This window comes from Miniopterus schreibersii (genome assembly GCF_964146895.1).
Source record: "Miniopterus schreibersii genome assembly, chromosome: 14".
Classification (NCBI taxonomy): Eukaryota; Metazoa; Chordata; class Mammalia; order Chiroptera; family Miniopteridae; genus Miniopterus; species Miniopterus schreibersii.
This window is the reverse complement of record NC_138114.1, coordinates 17,696,435-17,719,579: the sequence shown is the minus strand read 5'-3', so window position 1 is coordinate 17,719,579 and position 23,145 is coordinate 17,696,435. Positions and strand designations below refer to the sequence as shown.

General features: G+C 42.2%; 1 protein-coding gene across 2 annotated transcripts in view; it reads right to left on the bottom strand.

Moving 5' to 3' along the window:
* MICU1 (mitochondrial calcium uptake 1) overlaps positions 1-23,145 on the bottom strand; it is a 142,964-nt gene that overhangs the window by 6,195 nt on the left and 113,624 nt on the right. For both annotated transcript variants that reach the window (XM_081158566.1, XM_081158567.1), the window contains one exon: positions 17,285-17,393. In XM_081158566.1, coding sequence (XP_081014692.1) covers positions 17,285-17,393 — 109 coding nt within the window. The remainder of the gene's footprint in view (positions 1-17,284; positions 17,394-23,145) is intronic.

Below are 23,145 nucleotides of genomic sequence, written 5' to 3'. Positions count from 1 at the left end.
CTGAGGATCTTGTATGGCAAAGGGTAGAGGAAAGGTAATACTGGCCGCAAGCTGGGCTGCGCCTTAGTGTTCAAAGACTCTGGCTTGAGGGGCGCGAGGCTGCTCAGGAGGGTGGGAAGATCCAGTTCCCTTTTCCCAAAGCTTTGGGTTACTGTTCACAGTGCCCTTCCTCCCAGGGGTGAGTTAGGGTGAAGGAGGAATCAATATCCCCTGGAAATAAAAGACTTAAGCAGAAAATACTATTGTGGTGGGTGTTCATGAGATGTGGTTAACTGCTGAAAGGGGAGCTGGGGCACCTACACGACGATAGAAGTTCCAGGGTTTAGAAACGTGGCCTCGTAGGTCTAGACACTTGATTTTCTCAGCTGGCCCAGGAAGAACTGATTCCTGGTAACTAAACTGCCCAGGGAAGGAGCAGAAATCAGAAGGGCATTTACAAGAACAGTAATGAGAATAGTAACTATTTAGAGAACTAAAATGGCAACAGCTGGTTATTATACCTCTCAGTTGGAAAATATACTAAGGAAACAAAATTCATTTCAGAAGACTGCTCACTGAAAGCTGAATCGGATCAGAGGACACTGGATGCTCTCAAGCTGTGATCGCCCACAGAACTGACCTCGGTGGCTACAGAAATGTGTTCTGAGAGGTAGATCAAAACTTCTGTATTTGTGTATTAGATAAACATGTATGCTTTTTGTTAACTGTTCCTTTGTTCCACATTTCACGTCAACCTCACACTTGCCTTAACCGATAAGGATCCTCTTTTTCTCTTGCCCAGTTCTTCCCTCGCTCAGGACAGAGCGCCTACTGCCAATTCCTCTTGACGTTCCGAGTGCCCCTCCTCCCCACGAAGATGGGCCCTTTCCTCTAAATAAACCATTAACTAAAACAATATCCAAGGGTGTCAGCAAGAGCTCTTGAGAACTGTTAGTGGAAACTTACAAAAGTAGTATTAAGTGGTTGTGGAACAGGGACCTCTGGAGGCCACCAGCAGGAATGCCTCACTACACATGCCACATTGTGACAGAAGTTACAGATAATTTCCATCTCGTGTGGAGGGCTCCAACACCATTTGTACTACAGGAGGAAAAACCAGGGCTGCTAAGTCATCGTAACTCAAACCACTGTAGCCGAGTGGGGGTGCCCTTCCGCAATCCAAGACCCCGGGCCCCTAGGATATGAGTCAGAGCAGAGGCGGAAACAAACATTTAACGAGCTGGGGAGCTGGCAAGCCGGGAGTGCTCGGGACAAGTGGGATGACAGCAGATCACAAGCCAAGTGCTCGACAGCTGGTCCTGAGAGTTGGCTCATTCATATTTGCTTCCACATCCCTGAATCAATCACTAAGTTATAATTAAATCACAGTAAGCAGAACTCCCCTCCTCCCCCCTGCAGATGTCGACTTCCCCATGCAGACCAGTTGTTGGTACTGGAATTTGACTGATGGCTGAAATTCTAGTTTCTAATCCGAAAGATGTCTACATGGAGCGTGGAATCACCCTGGAGAAGACCTAGGCTCCCCAGGCCTATGTAATCTTTTTGTACAACTCTGGTCCAGCTGCCTGAATAATAGATGGACATGAGATGGGGAAGAATCTGAAGCAGCGGGCTCGGTTGGCTCAAAACTATGGTGCCATCTGGTCTTTTGAAGAGTCCAAGCAGAATGTGAGTTGTGCCAGGTTCCCAATTTACTCTCTGGCATGGCCCATGACTGGACAATTCAACAGCAGAGGGGAACACATGCTGAGTTTGTGTGACTATAATGTCAGAAGTTATAATACATAAAATTATCTATTTATCACACTAGCCAAACAGAAGAAAGGAGAGTTCTGACATGACAAGGGCCCAAACATCCACATGGAATCACAGAATCTTAGACCTGGAAGAGATCTCAGAGGAAATGTGAAATCCAGAGAAGTTAAAGTACTTGCCCAGGGTCACAAAGCTAGCTGGTAGCAGCTGGGTCTAGAGTCTAGGTCTCCTGACGTCCAGCCCACTGATCTTTTCCCTATACACACTGCGTCCACTTGATCCCTTATGTGAACAATACTATTCTCCTCAGTGACTATCACCCTAAACAAGAGAAAGAGCTCAGATGAAAGAAAAGCCAAACTGGGGAATACTCAGTGCTAGTGAGGAGAAGGAACAGCTTGGGGTTGTGAGGAGCCAGCATTACAGTTTGACCACAGATCTATACAGTGAAGACATAAGCATTCCCTTGTAACTTACTGACAATTTCAGGGACAATTTAAAAGGTTTATTAAACTGCAACCCAGCGAAAAGCATATGACATAAAGGCGGCCCTGGGAGCTTTTCCGCACAGCTGCCTCCGATGCAGCTCCGGACAGCATGGCCCAGTTAGGAGCTGCCTGTCTCCTCGCAGTGCAAAGGTGTTTGGAAAGGTGACATGCCAAGTTGGGCTGGCAGTCGCTGGCTGTGTGGCCATGTGATTTTCCCTGCCTTCCCGGACTGCAGTGGGGAGAGTCAAAGCTGGCTTGTGACTGCCAAGGTTACATGAGGGGAGACATTGCTGCTTCAGCGGGGAAGCCTTGTGATGCGGGTGCCTCAGTGTCTTCAGTCCATCCCTAGATGGCTTCTGGGGGAGGTGCGGGGCCGGGGAAGGATTTTCACGTAAAGGGTACTTTTTTTAATCTTCTTCCAAGATACTCTGGCTAACACAACACACACATTTCAACCTGATCTAGGGGTGGGGTAGAGGCAGCATTTAGGAGAACTAGCGATTTAAGAAGCCAAGGGCAATACAGTGTACTAATAATGACAATTATAACAATTTCTGTCTGCACGGTGCGTCGGAGCCACAGGCAGGTTGACCCCCTCTGTGTGCTCAGGTCTGCCAGAGCTGATGGTGTCCTGGCGCCTGAATACTGTACATGCCACGGAGGAAGCCTGCAGTCATGTTCTGACCCTCAGAACATCATCCCTGTGACACGATGCTTCAATGGCTTACATGCTTAATCTAGTACAAACTGACTTACAGTAAGGCTTGCTGCCATCATCCAGTATTGTATCTGGCTTCACTAAAAAGCCTCATTACATTTTGTCAACAAAGGGCAAATATTTCCACCAGCACCATTAGGTGGTCAGTGATTCCAGCTGACACCAAGATCAAGCGGGCAATCACAGTTTAGTGGGGAAATCATATGCACCATTAAGACTGAGAAGTACACAGGAGAAATGTCAGACATACTAACAGACACGTCTGAGTCACAGTGGGATGGTCTGTATTGGGTAGGAGGTACATTTGGGATCTGAATTCTAAGGACTAAAGAGACAGACTGCTCCAGGGGTAGCAGGTGATGTGGGGTGGGGACGGGGGATGGGCTTGAATACAGTCCTGAAAGCCGGAAGGGAGGTAAGGCCTGGCTAGAGCCCGAACAGGAGGTGCTCGAGGCAGGGTGGGGGTGGGGAGAGGGGACACGGGCCATCGGAATAGATTTTAGAGGGCTGGTCAAGTCTTCTTGCAAGGAAATTTTCGTAACAAAGCTAGGTCTTGTTTGGAGATCAATTTACCATATTAACTTGTTTTCCCTCTTAGACTCTTTAAAATTTCATTCTTTTAATTGAAAAAAGTTATTTTTCATTAGTTAATACATTCCCGTTTCAAAATTCAAACGGTACAAAGGGATTAAAGTCTTCCCACCTTACACTCCAGTTGTCACCTGGTCATCCAGAGGCAACCAGTATCTCCAGTTTCCCCAGAAATAGCTTATGAATATAAAATAGAAATAATTCCATACCAGTTCACAAACAGTTCCTTTTTAGCAGCTGCAAAGTATTTCACTGACAGGGAATATCATTATTTATTTTACCGATTCCTATTTTATTCTAACCTCCATCTTTGGGAGGAAGGACCTTCCCCCCCTTTACAAGATTACTTCCTTCGTGGTCCACAGCTGTCAGCTTCAACACTGTCTGACTCTCCGACAGCCAAAGTGAGAACTGACATATTTGCTGAAGTTATATGAAGGCTAAATACTCTTCCCATTCCTAAGTGTCTCATGAAAGCTTCAGAAGCTTTGAAGGGTAGTAAACCTTGAAGTCCCCAAAGAAGCAGTGCTTGCAATAAATACTAACTCACTGCACTTCCCCAGCAGCTGTAATTCCTCTCTGATCATTTTCTCTGTAGGATGTGATGTTGGCGCTTTTGTCCCTGCTTATCTAGTTATGTGGATGTTTTGACAGCTACCCCACCCTCACCCTCCTCCCTCTCCCACTGGCAATCACGAATCCCTAAAGCAGCTCGCTCTCTCCTAGGTCACTCATAACGTTTTACTAAAACACAATATATTCAGAGCAATGTAGTTAAGTCAGAATAAATCTTTAGAATTGCTCAGTGACTTTAAATCTGGGGAAATAAACCAGGTCTCTACCGAGAAAGTGCCTCATGAAGTAAACATTTCTTTCAGAATTTGAGCTTCCCCATCTACATCATGAATAATTTTACTTTAAAAATGGATGACTTCGTCTTAAATGAATGGAATCCTGGCCAACACTCCTCTTCACATGTAAATGTTTTTACAAGATGAAATGTTGAACTGAAGCACTGGGGTTTGCCTCCCACAACTAAAAGAACTGATAAAGTGGGAACTCTGTCCCCCATAACCTCTTCCCCACACACCCTTGTGACATTCCTGCCTCCTGCCTTCATGCTGTGGCTGCCTGGGGGGTGCTCTCCCACATTCTTACTGTGAATCTCCCCTATTTCTGCCCTCACACATAAGCACTGAGTCCCCTATGCCATTTCCTGGGTCCGTCTAGCAGGAGGTGCCCCGTACCAAAGAGAACAGTGGTATGAAGTCAGGGAGCCTGTCTCCAGCCTATGTTGCATCATATTAGCTGCGAACTGAGCAAGTCATTTCCTTCACATGCAAATGAAGAGGTTAAGAACGATAAAGGGTTTATGATTTCTAAGCTCCATTCCGGCCTTACATTTCATGACTGCCATGTTGTTATTTTTAGATAATATGGCTTAAATCAGTTAAAATGTCCATATCTTGAGAAGTCCTCAAAGAAAATTTAAAGGTGGGAATTTCTGGAATTATGGCTGGTGTGGTGGGCAGAACTCTGAGATGGTCCCCAACATTTCCCCCTCTGGTAGACACATCCTGTACTCCCTCCTCTCCCTGAGTGTGGGCAGAACCTGTGAATAGATGGGATGCTCCTGTGATTTAGGTTACTTTATATGGAGAAGGTAATGGGAGATCACCCCCATGATTGTGATTATATACATAAGAATCTACCTCAGCACACTAGGGAAAGAGATTCTCCTGCTGGCTTTGAAGAAGTGAGTTGCCATGTTGTGAGAGGGCTACATGGCAAAGAACCATGGTGGCCTTCTGAGAGTGATCCCTAGTCTACAGTCAGCAAGAAAAAGGGAACCTCAGTCCTACAACTGAAAGGAACTAAGTTCTGCCAAGAACCCAAATGCACTTGGAAGGGGACCCTAAACTCCAGGTGATGCAGCCATTCTGACACCTTGATTTCGGCCTTGTTAAGACTCAGCAGAGAACCCAGCTATGCTGTGCCCAGACTTTGACTTATAGAAACTGAGATAATAAATAGGTGTTGTTTTAAGCTGCTAAATTTGTAGTAATCTGTTATGCAGCAAGAAAGCTAAGTGGGGAAGGTATTTATGGTTGGTTATGTCCTTTGGAGTTTCCTCAAAGCATACTTTATATATAGCTGTGCTCATTTTAGGTACACTTTATAGAATTGTCACTCTTCTGCAACTACTAAACCAAACTCCATTAATTAGATCTTATAGAGGAACTAACCAAGGTCTAATTAAGTTTTAAATTTCTGAAAAAGAACATAAATTAAAACTTCCATCCTTCTTTTGGGAATTCAACAGCTTTGCTCTGATTTCAAGTGTATCTGATAATTACGTTACTTCATCTTCACACAGATTTGGATATAACTTTAGGGTATAACATGTCCCTTAAAACATTACTGCATTCCATAAAAAGCTGATTTAGTTAAGAGTCATAGAATTTCAAATGTGGAAGAACCCTTGGAGATATTTAATATAACTCTAACCTAAGGGTCAGAGAAGTTGTGACTTGCTCTTGGTGTCAAAAAAATTAATGACATGGGAAGGTATCATGGTCCTCACCCTAGGCCTTTACTTTAGAGCATTTCACCATCTTTCCAGGATCCGATCATATTTATAATTAATTCACTCATTTATTCAACATTAACTGCAAAGCTACTGTACCTGCAGAACTGTTCTAGGTCAGAGTAGAATACAAAGATGTGGAACACGTGGTTCATGTCCTCGAGCTTACAGTCTAGTAGAAAACCCCCCCTGAATGCTGAGGATGTTAGAGATACTACAGGGGTTAGAGAGTCCTGGGAACAGAGGACTTAAATGATGATGTCTCCTGAAAGCAATGACTCCAAGAGTTTTGTAAAAAGTTAATTCCTTATTTTATTTTTTGTTACTTATTCTTTTAAAAACATTTTTTACTTATTGATTTTAGAGAGAGAAAGGAAGGGGGAGAGAGAGACACTGATTTGCTGCTCCACTTATTTACCATCACTGGTTGATTCCTGTACGTGCCCTGACCGGGGTGGAACCCACAACCCTGGTGTATCGGGACGACGCTCCAACCAACGGAGCTCACCGGCCAGGGCTCCAAGAATTTTTGGATGAATGATGAAACTGAGAAAAAGCTAAAAGCTCCAATGCTCCTCATTAATAAGTACACAGCTTATAACTTCTGAAATCATTCGAATCTCGAAAGTGAATGAAAAGAACAGAAGATGCTACTACTTCCTAAGAGAACAAAAGTAAGCCTCATCAGCTCTTAGGGTAATTTTTAATTTTTTAAATCCCTTTTTGCAGAGTTTTCATATTGGGATAGGCCGCGCCCAGCCTGCTGGCTCTTTAACAAGATAAGCAAGCAGAGGAAAGGGCGTGAAGCTGGTGAGTAGCAGGTACTCAAACTCACGTTTGAGTTTAAACCCAAATTTTACACATAGAAATTTCTTGCATATAGTTAACGCTCAATAAATGCTAGATGTCAGACAGTATTTAAAAGCGTATCAAATCCTTGCCACACCACTGAGCAGAGGTGTGAAGACCCTGATGGCCGGAGCTGCGTAGCTGCTATCTGTACGTTTCAATGTGGAGAAAATGACAGCTCTGTATGTACACACACCGTTTCCTGTTCTGCAGTGTCTTTTAAAGGGATATCAACTTCCCGAGCTACGTGACCTTATTTAAGTTACTTTGGGATCTTGTGTACTAATTTCTTCACTGCAGAGTAGTATGTTCAGAAAGGCGAAGAACACAATGTGCCTACAGAGGCGTTCCCATGCGGAATGAGAAGGTAGACTAGACAACGGCCCCAAGAGTCTGGGTCAGTAAGATGTGCAGTACAGATGTCAGAAAGTCTGCAGAACCTGGTCCTCAACAGGAGACAACTGTCGGGGGGAAAATGTCACATATTTTATATTCAAGAGAAGGGCACTAGCTCTAAAATATCAGTCTCCCCCAAGAATGGTCAACTCTTAGCCAAAGGGAACTGGGAATAAACAGCCTAGAACCTGTCTTCCTTCCCTTTCCCCTTCCCTCTGAGAGAAAGAGGGACAGGGAGAGGGGAAGGGAGGGGAAGAGGGGGAGGGGGAGGGAGGGAGCGGTGAGGGTCGAGGGGGAGGGAGGGAGAGAGGGATGTGAGAGACACAGAGAGAGAGGGATACACTGATCACCTGCTTCTCTCACGTACCCTGGGGATGGAACCTGCAACCTAGGCATGTGCCCTGACTGGGCACCGAACCTGTGACCTTCTGCTGCACAGGACTACGCCCCAACCAACTGAGCCACACTGGCCAGGGCAAGAGCCTGTCTTTCTTAAACTACTAAGAAGCATGGTTCAAAATGGCAAACCTGCGTAGCCTCCTGGATTGTATTTCAGCAAAGATTTTCAAACTCCAGCAGCATTTCGGGATCTACTGAGAGGCAACATGATGTGGAAAGAATATGGACTTTGGGATAAAAGAGACCTGAGCCTGAATCCTGGCTCTCCCACTGCTTAGCTGGGTGACCACGAGCAAGCTGCTTCATTTTATATTCCCTCATCCCTAAAACGGGATAATACTTCTCAGGTTTTAAGGATTAAGAAAGAGAATGTGCATAAAGCCCTCGGTGTTATGCCTGGCATACAGAGGCTTCTAGGAAGTGATAGCTGCTATTAGTGTTCAGATGTGTGACGGCCTCACTTTCCTCCAAAGGGCAAAGCTCCAGGACGCCGAGGGCGCAGGAGAGGGTGGCAGCTTGTCTGTCAAAGATGATTGTTCAGAATACAAAAGTTTTTGTGTGCTAGAAACGACTCCATCACTGATTTCTGACTCCCCCCAAAACCCAATAGGGACCTAAATAACAAAAGACTGAGATGCTTGACTCATTTAAAATTATTAGACTCAAAGAACTTGAAAACCACAAAGGTTCTTAGAGGTCATCTGAGCCACTTCAGAGAATAAGGAACCTGAGATCATTTGATGGTGTGACTGGTACTTCAGAAAAAGTACGTGGGGTTGCAGAGAGCATCCTGTGGGAGTTATGCCACAGGTGTACTATTTATTCTCTTGGCTTGTCTGACCATAAGGCAAACTGTATACATATAATGACTATAAAGAATTAAGGCCAGCCTGGCCGGGCGTGGCTCAGCGGTTGAGCATCGACCCAGGATCCAGGCAATCGGGGTTCGATTCCCGGTCAGGGCACATGCCCGGGTTGCTCAATCCCCAGTTGGGGGCGTGCAGGAGGCAGCCGATCAATGACTCTCTCATTGATGTTTCTGTCTCTCTCTCCCTCTCCTTTCCTCTCTCTGAGATCAATAAAGATATATTAAAAAAAAAGTAAAGAATTAAAGCCAAACCACGTCACGAATTACGATTTTCAATCTCAGCAGGCCTGTGCTGGGCCAGGAGGACTAGAGGCCCTATTTGTGTAACTCTTTTCCTGTATTGTAGTTCCAAGTCTATGGAGGACACACTGGACATACGAGTTTGCCAAATCTATAACAGCATGACCTTTATAATGGGGGCTTTATCACACCTGGAAACCTTTCATTCTCTTGGCAGAGATGATGATGCTCCAAGTTACACAGGCCACAACTCATTCTAGAGCTCCAACTCAAATAATTTCCACCGCAGGATGCCACTGGGAAAGGAGTCATGTTCAATTTTCTATTACTTTCTTCAGAAAACTAGGTAAATCATTCAGACAGCCCCCAAGAAGGTATATATCTAATTTTATGCTTAGTGTGTACACAAATAAGCAGCAGAACCAATTTCTCTTAAGTGCTAAACAAGAGACAACCTATAGTGGAAACACAGTGTTCCATGGAGAAGGTTCTTTCTTCAAATGGTCGTAATTCAACAAGGGCCTCTTGCTCTTGCCTGAGAGTTGTCATTCTCTCCTGGCCCATGCGGAACTAAAGAGCGAGCCTCAAGGAAATCTGGCATTTTGTTCTGGAGGGACTGCATCTCGCTGTAATATGGCAAATCCGCAGCTGCTGGCTGCCCGGGTTCTCAAACTATTCTGAGGAACATCACCTCTGTAGGTTGTTAAAAGACATTTAGGGCGAATCAAGTTTGGGAACTACATCGCTTCCTTGGAGCTTAATAATGCACATTAGCATATTAAGAAGTTGGCAGAGGTAGTGCTGCAGGAAGAAATTCTGTATAACCTGGCATTTTCCAAACTTATTTGAACCACGGAACACTTTTTTTTTAAACCTGCAGAACCATTAACATATTGCAGTGTACAGTGTTCTTCACGATGCTGTCTGGGAAATTCTATGCTGAATTATGTCTATTTGCAAGCTCCAAAACAGCCAAGGAAGAAACAGTGCCAGGGCCACTACAAAGGTGCCAATTTCTGAAGGTCCTAACCTTTTGGGGAAAAAATAAAGACAGCTGAGACTGAGAGCAGAAGGCAGACAAAAGTACTCCTGTCCCTAACCCTGGCCCCCCGCCCCCAGTATGGGTCTGAGGCTCCACTTTTAATCTCATCCAAAGGGCACTTGACCAGCTTGTATACCGATCTTTCTCCCCTCACAGACTGCGAGCGCCCGCAGGGCAGCACTGTGTGCCCAGCTGCTATGACACAGTGCTTGTACCGCTGGCCGAATTAATGGATGAACCGCACTAAATCTAGTTTATTGACATTTATGAAACATTCACCACGTGGCAGGCACAAGGTTAATACCCTATGATGTGGGTATTATTGCCCTGATTTTAAAAACATAGAAACTAAATTCAGAAGTTGCCCAAAGCTACTCAGCTAGTAAATGATGGAGCCAAGGTTCAAATCCGGACAATATGACTTCAGAACCTGGGTTCTTAACCAATGTACTTTTCTCCCTCTCTTGTAAGATTCATTGCAGCAGCAAAATTCCATGATTCGGTGGAGGAAGAATTTGTATAGGACTCAAACCAATGGGAAAATCACTAGCAGGACAGTCAGGGTCAGGAGGGTTTAAAAGCAAAGGGGAGAAGGCGAGGAGAGCCTGCGAAAGACAGCACATCTGGCGGAGTGAAGGGACTTGGAAAGGAGAGCGGAACATGCGCTAGAGGCCTCTCTGAGGAATGACATTTGAATTGAGACCTGAAAGATAAATAGAAATTACCAGGTAAAGAGTATAATTAGGTTTCTAAAAAAAAGTTTTTAAACAGACAATACAAATATTCTCACAGTAAATTAAATTCACTTTTTTTGTTTTTATTTTTGCCTTTCTTTGTGGACTGCGTATGAGTGAGACTTAGTTCTTGGTTGCTATGGTGGGTTAAAGGGTGGCCGCCCAAAAGATATGTCCACATCTCAGCGCCTGGAACTTGTGAGCGTGACTGTTTGGAAGAAGGGTCCTTGCAGATGTAATCAAGGTAAGGATCTTGAGATGAGATCTGGGCTAAGAATTACCCAGTTGGGACCTAAATCCAATGACAAGAGTCCTTATAAGCGACATAAAGGACATATAGGGAGAAGGGGGGGAGGCCATGTGAAGCCAGAAGCAGTGACGGGAGTTATGCAGCCACGAGCCAAGGAACGACTAGAGCCACCGAAGCTGAAAGAGGCAAAGGAGGAATCTTCCTTAGAGCCTTGAGAGGGAGCACGGCCCTGCCAATACCTTGATATTGAATTTGCGGCCTTTAGAGCTATGAAAGAATAAATTCCTGTTGTTTTAAATCAGCAAGTTTGTGTAATTTGTCACAGTAGCCCTAGGAAATGAATACACTTGGCTTCTCCCTGTTACTGAGCATGAAGCTGGACCGGCTTCCCCTAGACAGCTATCATTTTACACTCGGAATCCAAAGTTATACAGAGAAAGGAAGCTGAGAAGTCAAAATGAATGTTGAACACCCTTCTGGGTACCAGCTGTGACTGCAGGGTCTGTACCACGGCCTCTGTCACCACGGGTACTGGGCATGGGCGACATGGACACTGAACATCCCAGGGAACGGCCTGGCATTACTAGAAAACAACACTTTGTCTTTTTTTATTAATCACCTGGTTGCACTTTCCTTTGCCACCACTACACTGAGTCATTCTATTTTGGATATCCCATAAGTTTAACACGGACAGTGAGTCATCCCATATAACTGTTCTTTAAAGCAATTCTATTGTCTTTAGTTGGGCTTTCCAAACAAAGATATGCACATATAAAGAGGAGCTTATTAATTTTATTTATTATAATTTTTAAAATGTTACATTTTTTTTAATTGACTTTAGGGGCAGAGGAAGGGAGAGGGAGAGACAGAAACATCGATGAGAAAGAAACATCCATCAGTTGCCTCCTGCACGTCCCCCACTGGGGATCAAGCCTGCAACCTGGGCATGTGCCCTGACTGGGCATTAAACTTGTGACCTCTTGGTTCATGGGACGACACTCAACCAACTGAGCCACACTGGCCAGGCTTATTACTTTTATTTTTACAATAAGTGATGACTTAAAGTTTGATATCTTTGGATCTGCAGATACTATCAAATTTGTTTTGTGAAATAGAGCAATATAACCAAAGCTATTCTGGAGAAATGATCCTGCGGTGCTCCACACACATACATAACCTCCATATCATCACTGATTTTTCCTAAGGATTCTACAAAGGTCAGAGGTGGTATTACTTTAAACAAGTAAACTATTTTTTTTATATTTTAATGAGGTATTTTAGTCTTAATAGGCTGTTGTAAGATATATTTAATTACATTGATAAAACAGTGAAAAACTACACCCAAAGCTACACTGCAGCCTTGCTTATATCAACAATGGGAAAATGTAATTGTCTAAAAGAGAGCAACTGTTACACTATGATGCATCATGACTAGGGTAGCAAGCTATTATGCTCTTTGAAATTATGTTTTGGAGATGGCTTTTTTTTAAAAAGATACATAATAAAACACTTGGTGTATACATACTGATGTAAATAAAGATGTACATGTAGAGGTATGAATACATATGACAGAAATATGTTATGGCTGAAACTTGGCTATAACTGAAAGGTTAATTCTTTACCCAAATTAAAAAAGGAGTAGGTGAAAACTTTCCCAGGTTCTCTAAAGTAGCTGGTTGCGGAAGTGGTTACATTGCATATTCTATATAAATTGGGTCTACCATTCAGACCCCTCCTTAAAGAAAAGGCATAAGGAATTAAAGAGTTTTGCTCCCTGCTCTGCCTCCTAGACAGCAGAGAGAGTATGCCTATGACTTTGTATACATACATGTGATGAAAACTGAGTGAAGAGATTCTGGACTGAAAACATAACCTCGTATTTTCTCCGTATCTTAAGCTAATTTTAAAGTGGAAGCAAACTGCCTCCCTGAAGTCATGGTTTTTTCATTACTTGACCATAAAACACCTCAAAATCCTGAATTATTTGCCCACTTCAGAGTTAAAACAGGAAAATCAACTTGGAAAAGTTTCTTCCTCTGTTCTACGCTGATAATAGGAAGCTAGTTTATGGGAAACCCCCCCAAAAATCTAAAAGACCTCGCTGAATGAACAGATAATAGTCCTCACATCCTGACTGCCTCTCCGCGACCAACTCTCAGGCCCATAAACTGGACCCCCGCAATCACGGTGCAAATTAGCGAGAGCATCAGCTTTTTTAAAAGTCGTATAGATTAAGAAAATGAAATAAAAGGCATCCCATTTGGAAAGAAAGAAGTTAAAATAATCTCTATTTGAAGATGGCATAATTTCATATTAGAAAACCTTATGGAATCCACCGAACAGTGTAAACCTCAGTCAGTGCTTCAGAAATCACAGGGCAGAACACAAAAGGGAAATACAGGCATGCTCACACACCCCAAATGAAGGGAAGTCATTGCTAGCAGATCTGTACCACAAGGAATGATAAAGGAAGTTCTTCAGGCTGATTTTAGGGAAAGTGAGCCCAGATAAAATTTAGATATTCAGGAATAAATGTAAAGATGGAAAAGATGAGTAAACAATGAATATGGGTAAGTACAAAAGATTACTTTTTCTCTTAATTTCTTAAAGATACAACTGTTGAAAGTTGAAATTCTAACATTGTACTACAGGGATTATAACATACACAGATGAAATATAAATGACAATACAGTATAAAGGATGGAGTGCTGGTAAACGAAACTATAGGACTGTAAGGTTCTTATGTGTCACTGGAAGTGGTACAGTATTAACTTTAACTAAATCATGAAAAGTTGTAATCTCCAGAGAAACCGCTAATGTAAAAACTGCAAAGCAACATAGCTAAAAGGCCACTGGAGACCCAACGATATGTCTCGAAGAGATGCACCTTAAAGACACAGGAGGCTGAACAAAAGGACAGAAAAGACACCACGGCCAACAACAAGCACGAAAGCAGCTGCAGTGTTACATCAACACCGGGCAAAACAGGTTTCAAAAAAGGCTTATTACTGAAGATGAAGGGGGGACGTTCCTTAAGGATACAAGGGCCGATCCATCAGAAGAGCATTATAATCCTTTTTTGCTTTGTTTTGTTAATCTTCACCAAGGATGTTTTTTCCATTGATTTCTTTTTTAGAAAGAGCAGAGGGAAGGGAGGGGCAGAGAGGGGGAGAGAGAAACATTGATGTGAGAGAGACACATTGATGGGTTGTCTCCCAGGACTGAGGTAGGTGCCCTTGGCTGGAATCGAACCCGGGACCCTTCAGTCTGTGGGCCGACGCTCTAACCACTGAGCTAAGCTGACTAGGGCAAAAATCAATTGTATTTTAATAGCAGCAGCAAAAAATTAGAAAACAAAAATTTCATTTATAATAGCATCAAAAACATAAAATATTTATAATAAACTTTAAAAAATATGTGCAAGACCTGTATACTTAAAAAACTACTGAGAGATGGATTTAATTGACATTTACAGATCATTTCACCCCAAAGCTGCAGGATAGGCATTCTCCTCAAGTGCCCATGGGACAGTCTCAAAGACAGACCACATGTTAGGACACAAAACAAGTATCTACAAGTTCAAGAACATTGAAATCATATCAAGCATCATCTTGGCCATTTACACATGGAATACTACGCAGCTATAAAAACGAAGGATACCCTACCCTTTGGGACAGTATGGATGAACCTGGAGAGTCTTATGCTAAGTGAAATAAGCCAGTCAGAGAAAGACAAGTATCACATGATCTCACTCATATGTGGAATCTAATGAACAAAATAAACTGATGAACAAAATAGATCCAGAGACAGAAGCATGGAACAGACTGAGGGATCTCAGAGGGAAGGCAGGGGTGGGAGGGTGAGAGAATAGCCTAAGAATTTATAGGAATATATGCATAACCCCTGCACACAGACAATAGTGTAGTGATGGCCTGGAGGAGGGGTGCACGGTGGAGGGATCAATGGGGGAAGAAAGGGGACATCTGTAATACTTTCAACAATAAAGATAAATTAAACAAAAACAAAAACAAAAAACCACTGCTGAGAGAAATCCAAGAAAACCTAAAGAAAGCGACAAGCTGATCCTAATATTTGTATAGAAATACGAGGGACCTAAAACATCCAGAGCAGTCTTGGAGAAGAAGAGTCAGGTTGGGAGAATTTATAACCTCTTCTACTTCAAGACTTTCTGTAAAGCTGCAGTAACCAAGACAGTGACCATGGGCATGAAGAAAGACATGGAAAAATGGAACGGAATAGAGAGCTAAGAAATAGATCTACACTTAAAAGATTATTTGATTTCTTTATAAAGGTCCCAGGGCAAACCAATGGAAGGCCTTTTCAACAAATAATGCTGGTACAACTGGATATCCATATTTAAAAAAAATCTTGACTTCAACTTCACACAATATATAGAAATCAGAGGTGGATCATATATAAAATATAAGAGCTAAAACACTAATGCTTCTAGGAGAAAAATACAGGAGAGTATCTTCATAGTTTGGTGGTAAAGGTTTATTAGGACCAGAAAGTAATAACCAAAAAATTAAATTGGGTGAATTACACTTTATCAAAATAAAAAAATCCACGTCTGTCAATCAAAAGACACCATTCAGAAAATGAATAGGCAAGCTACAGGCTAGAAAAATATTCACAAAATATATATCTGACACAGGACTTGTATCTAGGATATATCAAGATCTTCCATAATTCAATAGTAAGACAAGCAACCCTAAAACTGGGCAAAAGATTTGAACAGACACTTCACCAAAAAAGATATATGAATACTAGCCCAAAAAGCTGCTCAACAGCGGAAGCTGTCAGGGAAATACAAATTAAAACACAGTGAGACACCTTTATACACACTCCAGAATTGCTTAAATTAAAAAAGACTGTTGTTAACCAATTGTTAATAAGAACATGGAACTACTTAAATTGCTGCCATTGCTGGTGAGAGTGTAAAAGATACAGTGTGAAAAAAAGTCTGACAGTTTTTTATAAAGAAATACTCACCTTCCCCTGGACCCAGCAATTCATTCCATAGGTATTTATCCAAGAGAAGTGAAAATACATGTCCTCAAAAAAACTAACCGAAGACTGTTCATAACAGCTTTATTAAAGATGGGCAGTAACTGGAAATAGCCAATGTGTCCAACAGAAGATGAATTGTGGAGTAGTCATAAAATGGATTACTATTCATAAAAAGGAACAAACTACTGTACATGCAACAATATGAATGGATCTCAAAAATAGGCTGAGAAAAACATTATAAAGAGTGTACGCTGTATAATCCCATTTTTATGAGGCTCTAGAACAAACAAAATTAAACTATGGTGGAGAAATACACAGAATTAAGATTGTCCCTTGGTGGGTGGAGCAGAAGCTGACTATGAAGGGGAACAAGGTAACTTTAAACAAACATTGAACTTGAGTTAGTGCTTATGGTGAAGTATTAGGAGCTAATGCACTTCAGTCTGTAACTTACTTTGCATCAAAAAATAAAAGGTTGATAGAGGGATAAAGATATGCATAGATATACTATCAGGGAAACATAGCAAAATGTTAATTGAGCCATATATATGAAAGTTCTTTGAATAATTATTTCAGCTGTTCTAAATGTTTGAAATTTTTCGTAATAAAATGCTGGGGGAAAATTGTGTTTTCAGCTCCTCAGCTCTCTCACATTGCCTGTACAAACTGGAACTGAATTTGTATGAAGTAAGCCAATAGGAGGCGCTATTTTCAGAGTCATAATTTTATCTTTAAAAAACCCCAACAGACTTCAATACAAGAAATAAACCAAGCCCATTCCTTCTCACCAAAGAATGAATTAAAATGCAGAGTGATTTTAGCTTCACATTATATATGTAATGACTCTGGCTCCAATGGAGTTTAGAAGTTTCATGCACTTTGCCTCAGCTTAGATGTCTATTTCCAAAGCTAATCATTTAAAGATGTGCATCTGCCTTGACTATAGTTTATTTTTAATGTAACTCTACGCCACCCCACTTTCAATGAATTTATTGGGGTGACAGTGGTTAACAAAATTATAACAGGTTTCAGGTGCACAATTCCACAACACATCATCTGTACTCTGTGTGTTCACCCCAAGTCAAGTCTCCTTCCATCACCATTTATCCCTCCTACATTGCCTTGACTATAGTGTTTAGCAAAAGAAAACATATTTGCTGAGCTTGGCCTCTTAAGGTGAAACTCAAGGATCATGCAATGAAAACAAACCAAACCGAACTGAAAAACAATGTCAGGGAAATCATATGACAGACAGTTAATGGGGGATAGTCACCTAATAGATTATAGACAGATTCAATGCTTATACCTTCAGGAAAAAACTTTTGGGTTTCATTACCTTTATCAAGAGATGCCCCAGCCATATGGTAAAAGCTCAGTGCAGTGTCCACATCATTAATATTCTTTAGGAAAGTAAAGAAGTTCTCAACTTCCTGAAATGTCAGACCCTGAAAGAAGAGAGACAGCAGAGTAAGACAGGAACTTCTGACAAAAAGCTGCATAAATGCAGAAAACTAGGCTGTTATTATGTCTATCAATCAGGAATTTATGCTATGTCTAGAACAGAGATTGAATAAATTAGTCGTGGAATGTCAAATTTGTACACAACAGGGGAACAAAACTCTAGAATTTTACCTTGAGAAAGGCAAGCTGGCTAATTGCTGTCCTCTCACACGTAAAAAATATGTATGACATAAAGTTGGTACAGTGGTGGCTGGATATCTTTAATGAAAATATTTCTAACTATGCCTTCCAATTAGTCACAATTATCTATTTTGACATTTCCTAAATGAGCTGTAGCCACTTGTTCTGTCATATACTTTAACAAGTAAGACCAGAGTTAGGACTTCTGCTTAAATAATCTACTCACAGGCCAACTAAGCTTTTTGAAGCTTAAGCTAATTAAAGAATCACCAAAGTCAGTGATATACATGGGAAAGGTTTCAGAATGTAGCAGAACCCAAGGCCTTGGGAAGCTGTTCATTATCACAATTTAAGAGCTATTGATAAAGCAATTTGCCACTTAATTTTAATCTGATGAAATCCTGTGAATAAAGAAATTCTTTTCAGCCCAGCCGGGTGTGGCTCAGCGGTTGAGCGTCGACCTAGGATCCAGGTGATCGGGGTTCGATTCCCCGTCAGGGCACATGCCTGGGTTGCGGGCTCGATCAATGACTCTCTCGTCGTTGATGTTTCTATCTCTCCCTCTCCCTCTCCTTTCCTCTCTCTGAAATCAATAAAGATACATTTTAAAAAAAGAAAAAAAAAAGAAATTCTTTTCAAAGGCTAGTCAAAGGTTTGCTGACCTCAAATTTTAGTTTCTATGAAGGCTCGAGAGAGCATAGTTACATAAATAGGGGCTACAGGGAACTCCCTTACAGGGAGGAAGGTTGTCCTATTTGCCTACTTCCCACTTCTCACACATCATGCTGCGATGGAAATGAATACAATTTCTAAGAAGTAAATAACACTGCAGACACACTGAGGTTAATGCCTTTTAATGAAAAATCAGGCCCTTAATGGATTGCGATGCTGACTGGTTCCCACTTAGTGATGCTGCTCTTCCAATTTCCATTTCTACTAACTACAGAGCCCAGGAGTCCACAATGGGAACTCAGTAATAAGGAAACCTCAAGAGAGACTATAGTACTTTCCTGGCATTCTCCAAACTGGGTCAGTGGTGCCTTTCTTATTTTATCAATCAAACGAAGAGCTAAAATACTGCACGTATAATTACATCACACGATCTTTTATAGTTTATTCCCCAAGAATTAAAGAAATTAAACTTTTTCTTGTGCAATATGATGACTATATAGAAAGGCACAGGCCTGGCCGGGTGGCTCAGGTTGTTGAGTGTCCCATGCACTGAAAGGTCGCTGGTTTGTTTCCCGGTCAGGGCACACACCCACATAGGGGGTTCGATCCCCAGTTGAGGTGCATGCAGGAGGCAACCGATGGATGTTTCTCTTTCACATCAATGTTTCTCTCTCTCTTCCTCTCTCTCTCAAATCAATAAACATATCATCAGGTGAGGATTAAAAGAAATTTTTAAAAATGTAACATTTTGTCTTTTATTATATAGGTAAAATAAAAAATATTTATTGAGCACTTACTAACCATTGAGCACTATGCCAGAAATAGTGAGGGAAATAAAACTGCATTGGCTTGGTTCTATAGGGCTTAAAATTTAGATTGATCTCCTCAGAGAAGAGATCATGCCAGTCATGAAATTTTTATTTTTTATTGATTTTAGAGAGAGGCAGGGGGAAGGGGGAGAGAGAGAGGAAGAAAGAGAGAGAAACATCGATTTGTTGTTCCACTTACCCACTCATTGGCTGACTCTTGTATATGCCCAGACTGGGATTGAACCTACAACCTTGGTATATCGGGACGATGCTCTTATTAACTGAGCTACCCATCCAGGGCTGCATGAAATTCTTATTTCTTGGTAACTGTCCCAGTAAAAACTCAGAGAGTTATTAGAATAAAACTGTAATGTGAGGTTTGTGGATGGAAAGTGAAAGGATATGCTTTCTCAGGTTGAGCTGTTCAGGTTAGAAGCCCATAATTTAGGCACAATCTATTGGCAGGGGACTTAAACTACAGTCATGGTGGTCAAAAGGAAATATCCTCTTAGGCTTGGCATCAAAGGAATTTTCTTGCCTAGCTGGGGGGAAGTGGAAGAAGGAAGTTATTTTATTCTGTGATGGATGTGAGAGAGAAACATTGATTGGCTGCCTCCTGCACGCACCCCTACTGGGGACCAAGCCCGGGCATGTGAGCTGACTGGGAGCTGAACTGGCGACCCTGCGGTGCATGGAACGGCGCTCAGGCAGCTGAGCCACACTGGCCAGGGGGATTTGCTAAAATATCAAAGTTTGCAGCTTCTGCCCTCTTGAGCATAGAAAACTACCACTATGAATGAAATTTATGAAATCTCAGGGAACTCTGACTTTCTTTTAGTGAGGAGAAGACAACAACTTAGAGGTTTGGCCTGGAAGAATTCACAGGAAAAAGAATAGTGAGGGGAACAGGAAAAATCTAGTAGAGGACAGGGATTAACCTTTAAAACAAGCTCAAACAAAACATGTTCTCTCATAAAAAGAAAAGAAAACTGTTAAATAAGAAACATGGTGGTTACTCAGGGCATGAACACAGGAAATTTCCCAGGAACGGCAGGCTCCCCAATTCTTCAGGCCATTACCCAGGGACAAGAGAGCCAGCGCCACTCCAGAGCAGTGGCTCACAAGCCCAATTTCACATCAGAATCACCTGGAAGCCTTTTAGGAAACACTGATGCCTGGACCCACCCACTGAGCTTCTGATTTAATTAGTCTGAAGAGGGCTCCAACAGCTACATTTCTGAAAAGTTCCCCAAGTGACCCTACTGGGCAACCAGCCTGCTTTAGGGGAAGAGTGCGGTCAGGAGAAACAGAGCTTTGCCATGGGAAGGACAAGGTCTGGAATAGGAAGTGCTGGATTTCAGTCCGGACTCTGGGTGGGTCATCAATGTCTCTTTATGTCTCTATATTTTCCAACGCAACATGAGATCTAACAAGGCTGTTAGAAACACAGAAAAAGAAAAATGCCTGTGAGGCACTGCATGGTCACTAAGTATTCTATAGGTATTTATTTAATACACCACTAGGACTTTCAATCTTGTAGGTCTGGTTGGATATTTTGTACAGAACCCCACAAATAAAGTGTTTAACATGAGCCAAATGAAAACTTACATTTTCATGCTAACAATTAATCCAAAGTGAAATAAAGAAGCAATTAGAAAAGATGGTGATTCCCCTCTAATGGGAAACGGTCCTAGAGAGATGGACTGGTAACTACAGGAGCAAAGGTCCTTCATTCACTCTCATTTTACCTAATTACTATGTTCACAAACTATTTAACCAACATGAGAGGACAATCAATCTCATTCTCCTTGCTAAAGCAGGCCAGAAATTCTGGGCCAGAAGTAATTCAGTACCCCAGATTTTCATCATCTGACAAATTTGTCCTTTTACTTCAAAGCTCTTTTGAAAGGTCTTCAGGTCCTAAATTAACTCCTGCCAAAGCTAAAATACTCTATTCCTTCAAGGGAGATGTCTCCAACATCCAATTTATTGCTCTTAAATATAAATTCATAATAAAACATGAATTAGCCTATCATGATAGATAATTATTTTAAGGTCAAATCAATGTCTGAGCCAAACTTTAAAAATAAGTCTGGTTGCCCGGCTGGTGTGGCTCAGCGGTTGAGCGTTGACCTAGGATGCAGGAGATCGTGGTTTGATTCCTGGTCAGGGCACATGCCGGGTTGCAGGCTTGATCCCCAGTGGGGGATGTGCAGGAAGCACCCGATCAATGACCCTCTCATCATTGATGTTTCTATCTCTCTCTCCCTCTCCCTTCTTCTCTCTGAAATCAATGAAGACATATTTAAAAAAAATCTGGTTAAAAGAAAGGAGTGTTTCCTAATGCAAACACTATGCTTCCAGCATCAGCACTAAAAAATCCACCTAAACATTTGCAATCTATTTTCTGAAATTATAATTTCCAACAGATCTGAGCTGGTACTGGGTAGTGTATAAGTATTGTTCTCTTGTCACTTTCCATTAATAACAAGGCTTTCCCTCACAGCCAAGGGAACACCTGCTCTAGGGACAGGCTGGACTGAATTCAGAGAAGCTGACACTTTCTCTCAGAGCTCAGCCTGCCCTCAGTTGCAGTTCACAGCCTGGTTCTGAGGTCCTTTCAGCTTCCTGACATCCAAGACAAGGAGGAAAAAGTCTGGGTGATAAGAATTGCTTTCCACCCAACTTGGGGCAATGCTATTCATGCAAGATTTCCTGCACAAAGACCAATAGCTAAGGAAACAGACAAGTACAGTACTAGCAATCCTATTTCTTATTTTCAGTTATTGAATCTTTAAAGCCACAGAGCCCTTATAATGCACATGTAGGACAAGCTTCTCAATTCGTGAGGCCAATAAGGTTAAACAATTTGTCTAATGTCCAAGGAAACCTCTGAGGCAGGACTTGAATCCAAGTCTTCTAGCTCCATGTCTCCCATACCACACTAACTTGGCAATCTCCCATGGGACATTTTTGGTGCCAGGTCACTTTCCTGATCATGGCCAAATTGGTAATCATTGTCCAGTGGAAAGAGTATTGGGCTGAGAATGAGATGATATGGCTTTGGTGGCATTGCTCTGTGTGTGTGCGTGCACGTGTGTATGTCTGAGATCTTTAAGAGGTCTGGCCTCCTAATTAATTTCTGCTTCATTGTGTCCTTCCTACTCCCTGGCAAACTCCCAGATGCTGACTCAGTTCTACCATCTGCCTCTTCTTGCACCAGGTGTAGCCAGTGTCGAAAGGCATTAGAGTAGGGTTGATTAGTGCCACTACAAATCCATGGCCTCCAATCTCAATGCTGCTCAAAAGATGCTCAATCATTTCTTCCTGAATTCTCAACCTTAGTATCAGTCTTTCTGCTTCTATGCTCACTCCCTTCCAAAATATTTTTCATAAAGTAGCCAGAGTCATCTCTTTAAATATATGTACAACCATACCATTTCACTGCTCACAACCCTTTAATAGCTTCCCACTCCACTGTGAATAAAATCCAAACTCATTCCCTGCCTACAAGGTCCTGCATGTCCTGGCCCTCACGTCCCCCTCTGACCTCGTCGCTGTCCATTCTCCTTGCTAGTATGTTCCAATCTCAACAGTCCTCTTCGGTTCCTCACACATGCCACATTTCTTTCCTTCCTGTTATGGAATGAATGTTTGTGTCCCCCTCAAAACTTATACACTGAAGTCCTACCCCCTAGTGGTTTTATTAGGAGAGAGGGCTCTAAGTAAATAATTAAGGTTAAATAAGGTCCTAGGGGTGGGAGCCCTGGTCTGATACGATTAGTGTTCTTATAAGAAGACACATCAGAGAGCCAGTGTGGGCACTCTCCCTCCTCCTTGCCTCTCTGTGCAGACGCCAAGGAAAGGCCATGTGAGGACACAGCAGGAGGACAGAGTCTACAGGCCAGGGAGAGCCCTCATTACAAACCTAATTTGCCAGTATCTTGATCATGGACTTCTAGCCTCCAGAACTGTGAGAAAAATTAATTTCTGTTGTTTAAGCCACCTAGCCTGTGGTATTTTGTTGCAGCAGCCCAGGCAGACTTACATAGCTCGTGAGGGTTTCCAACATGTG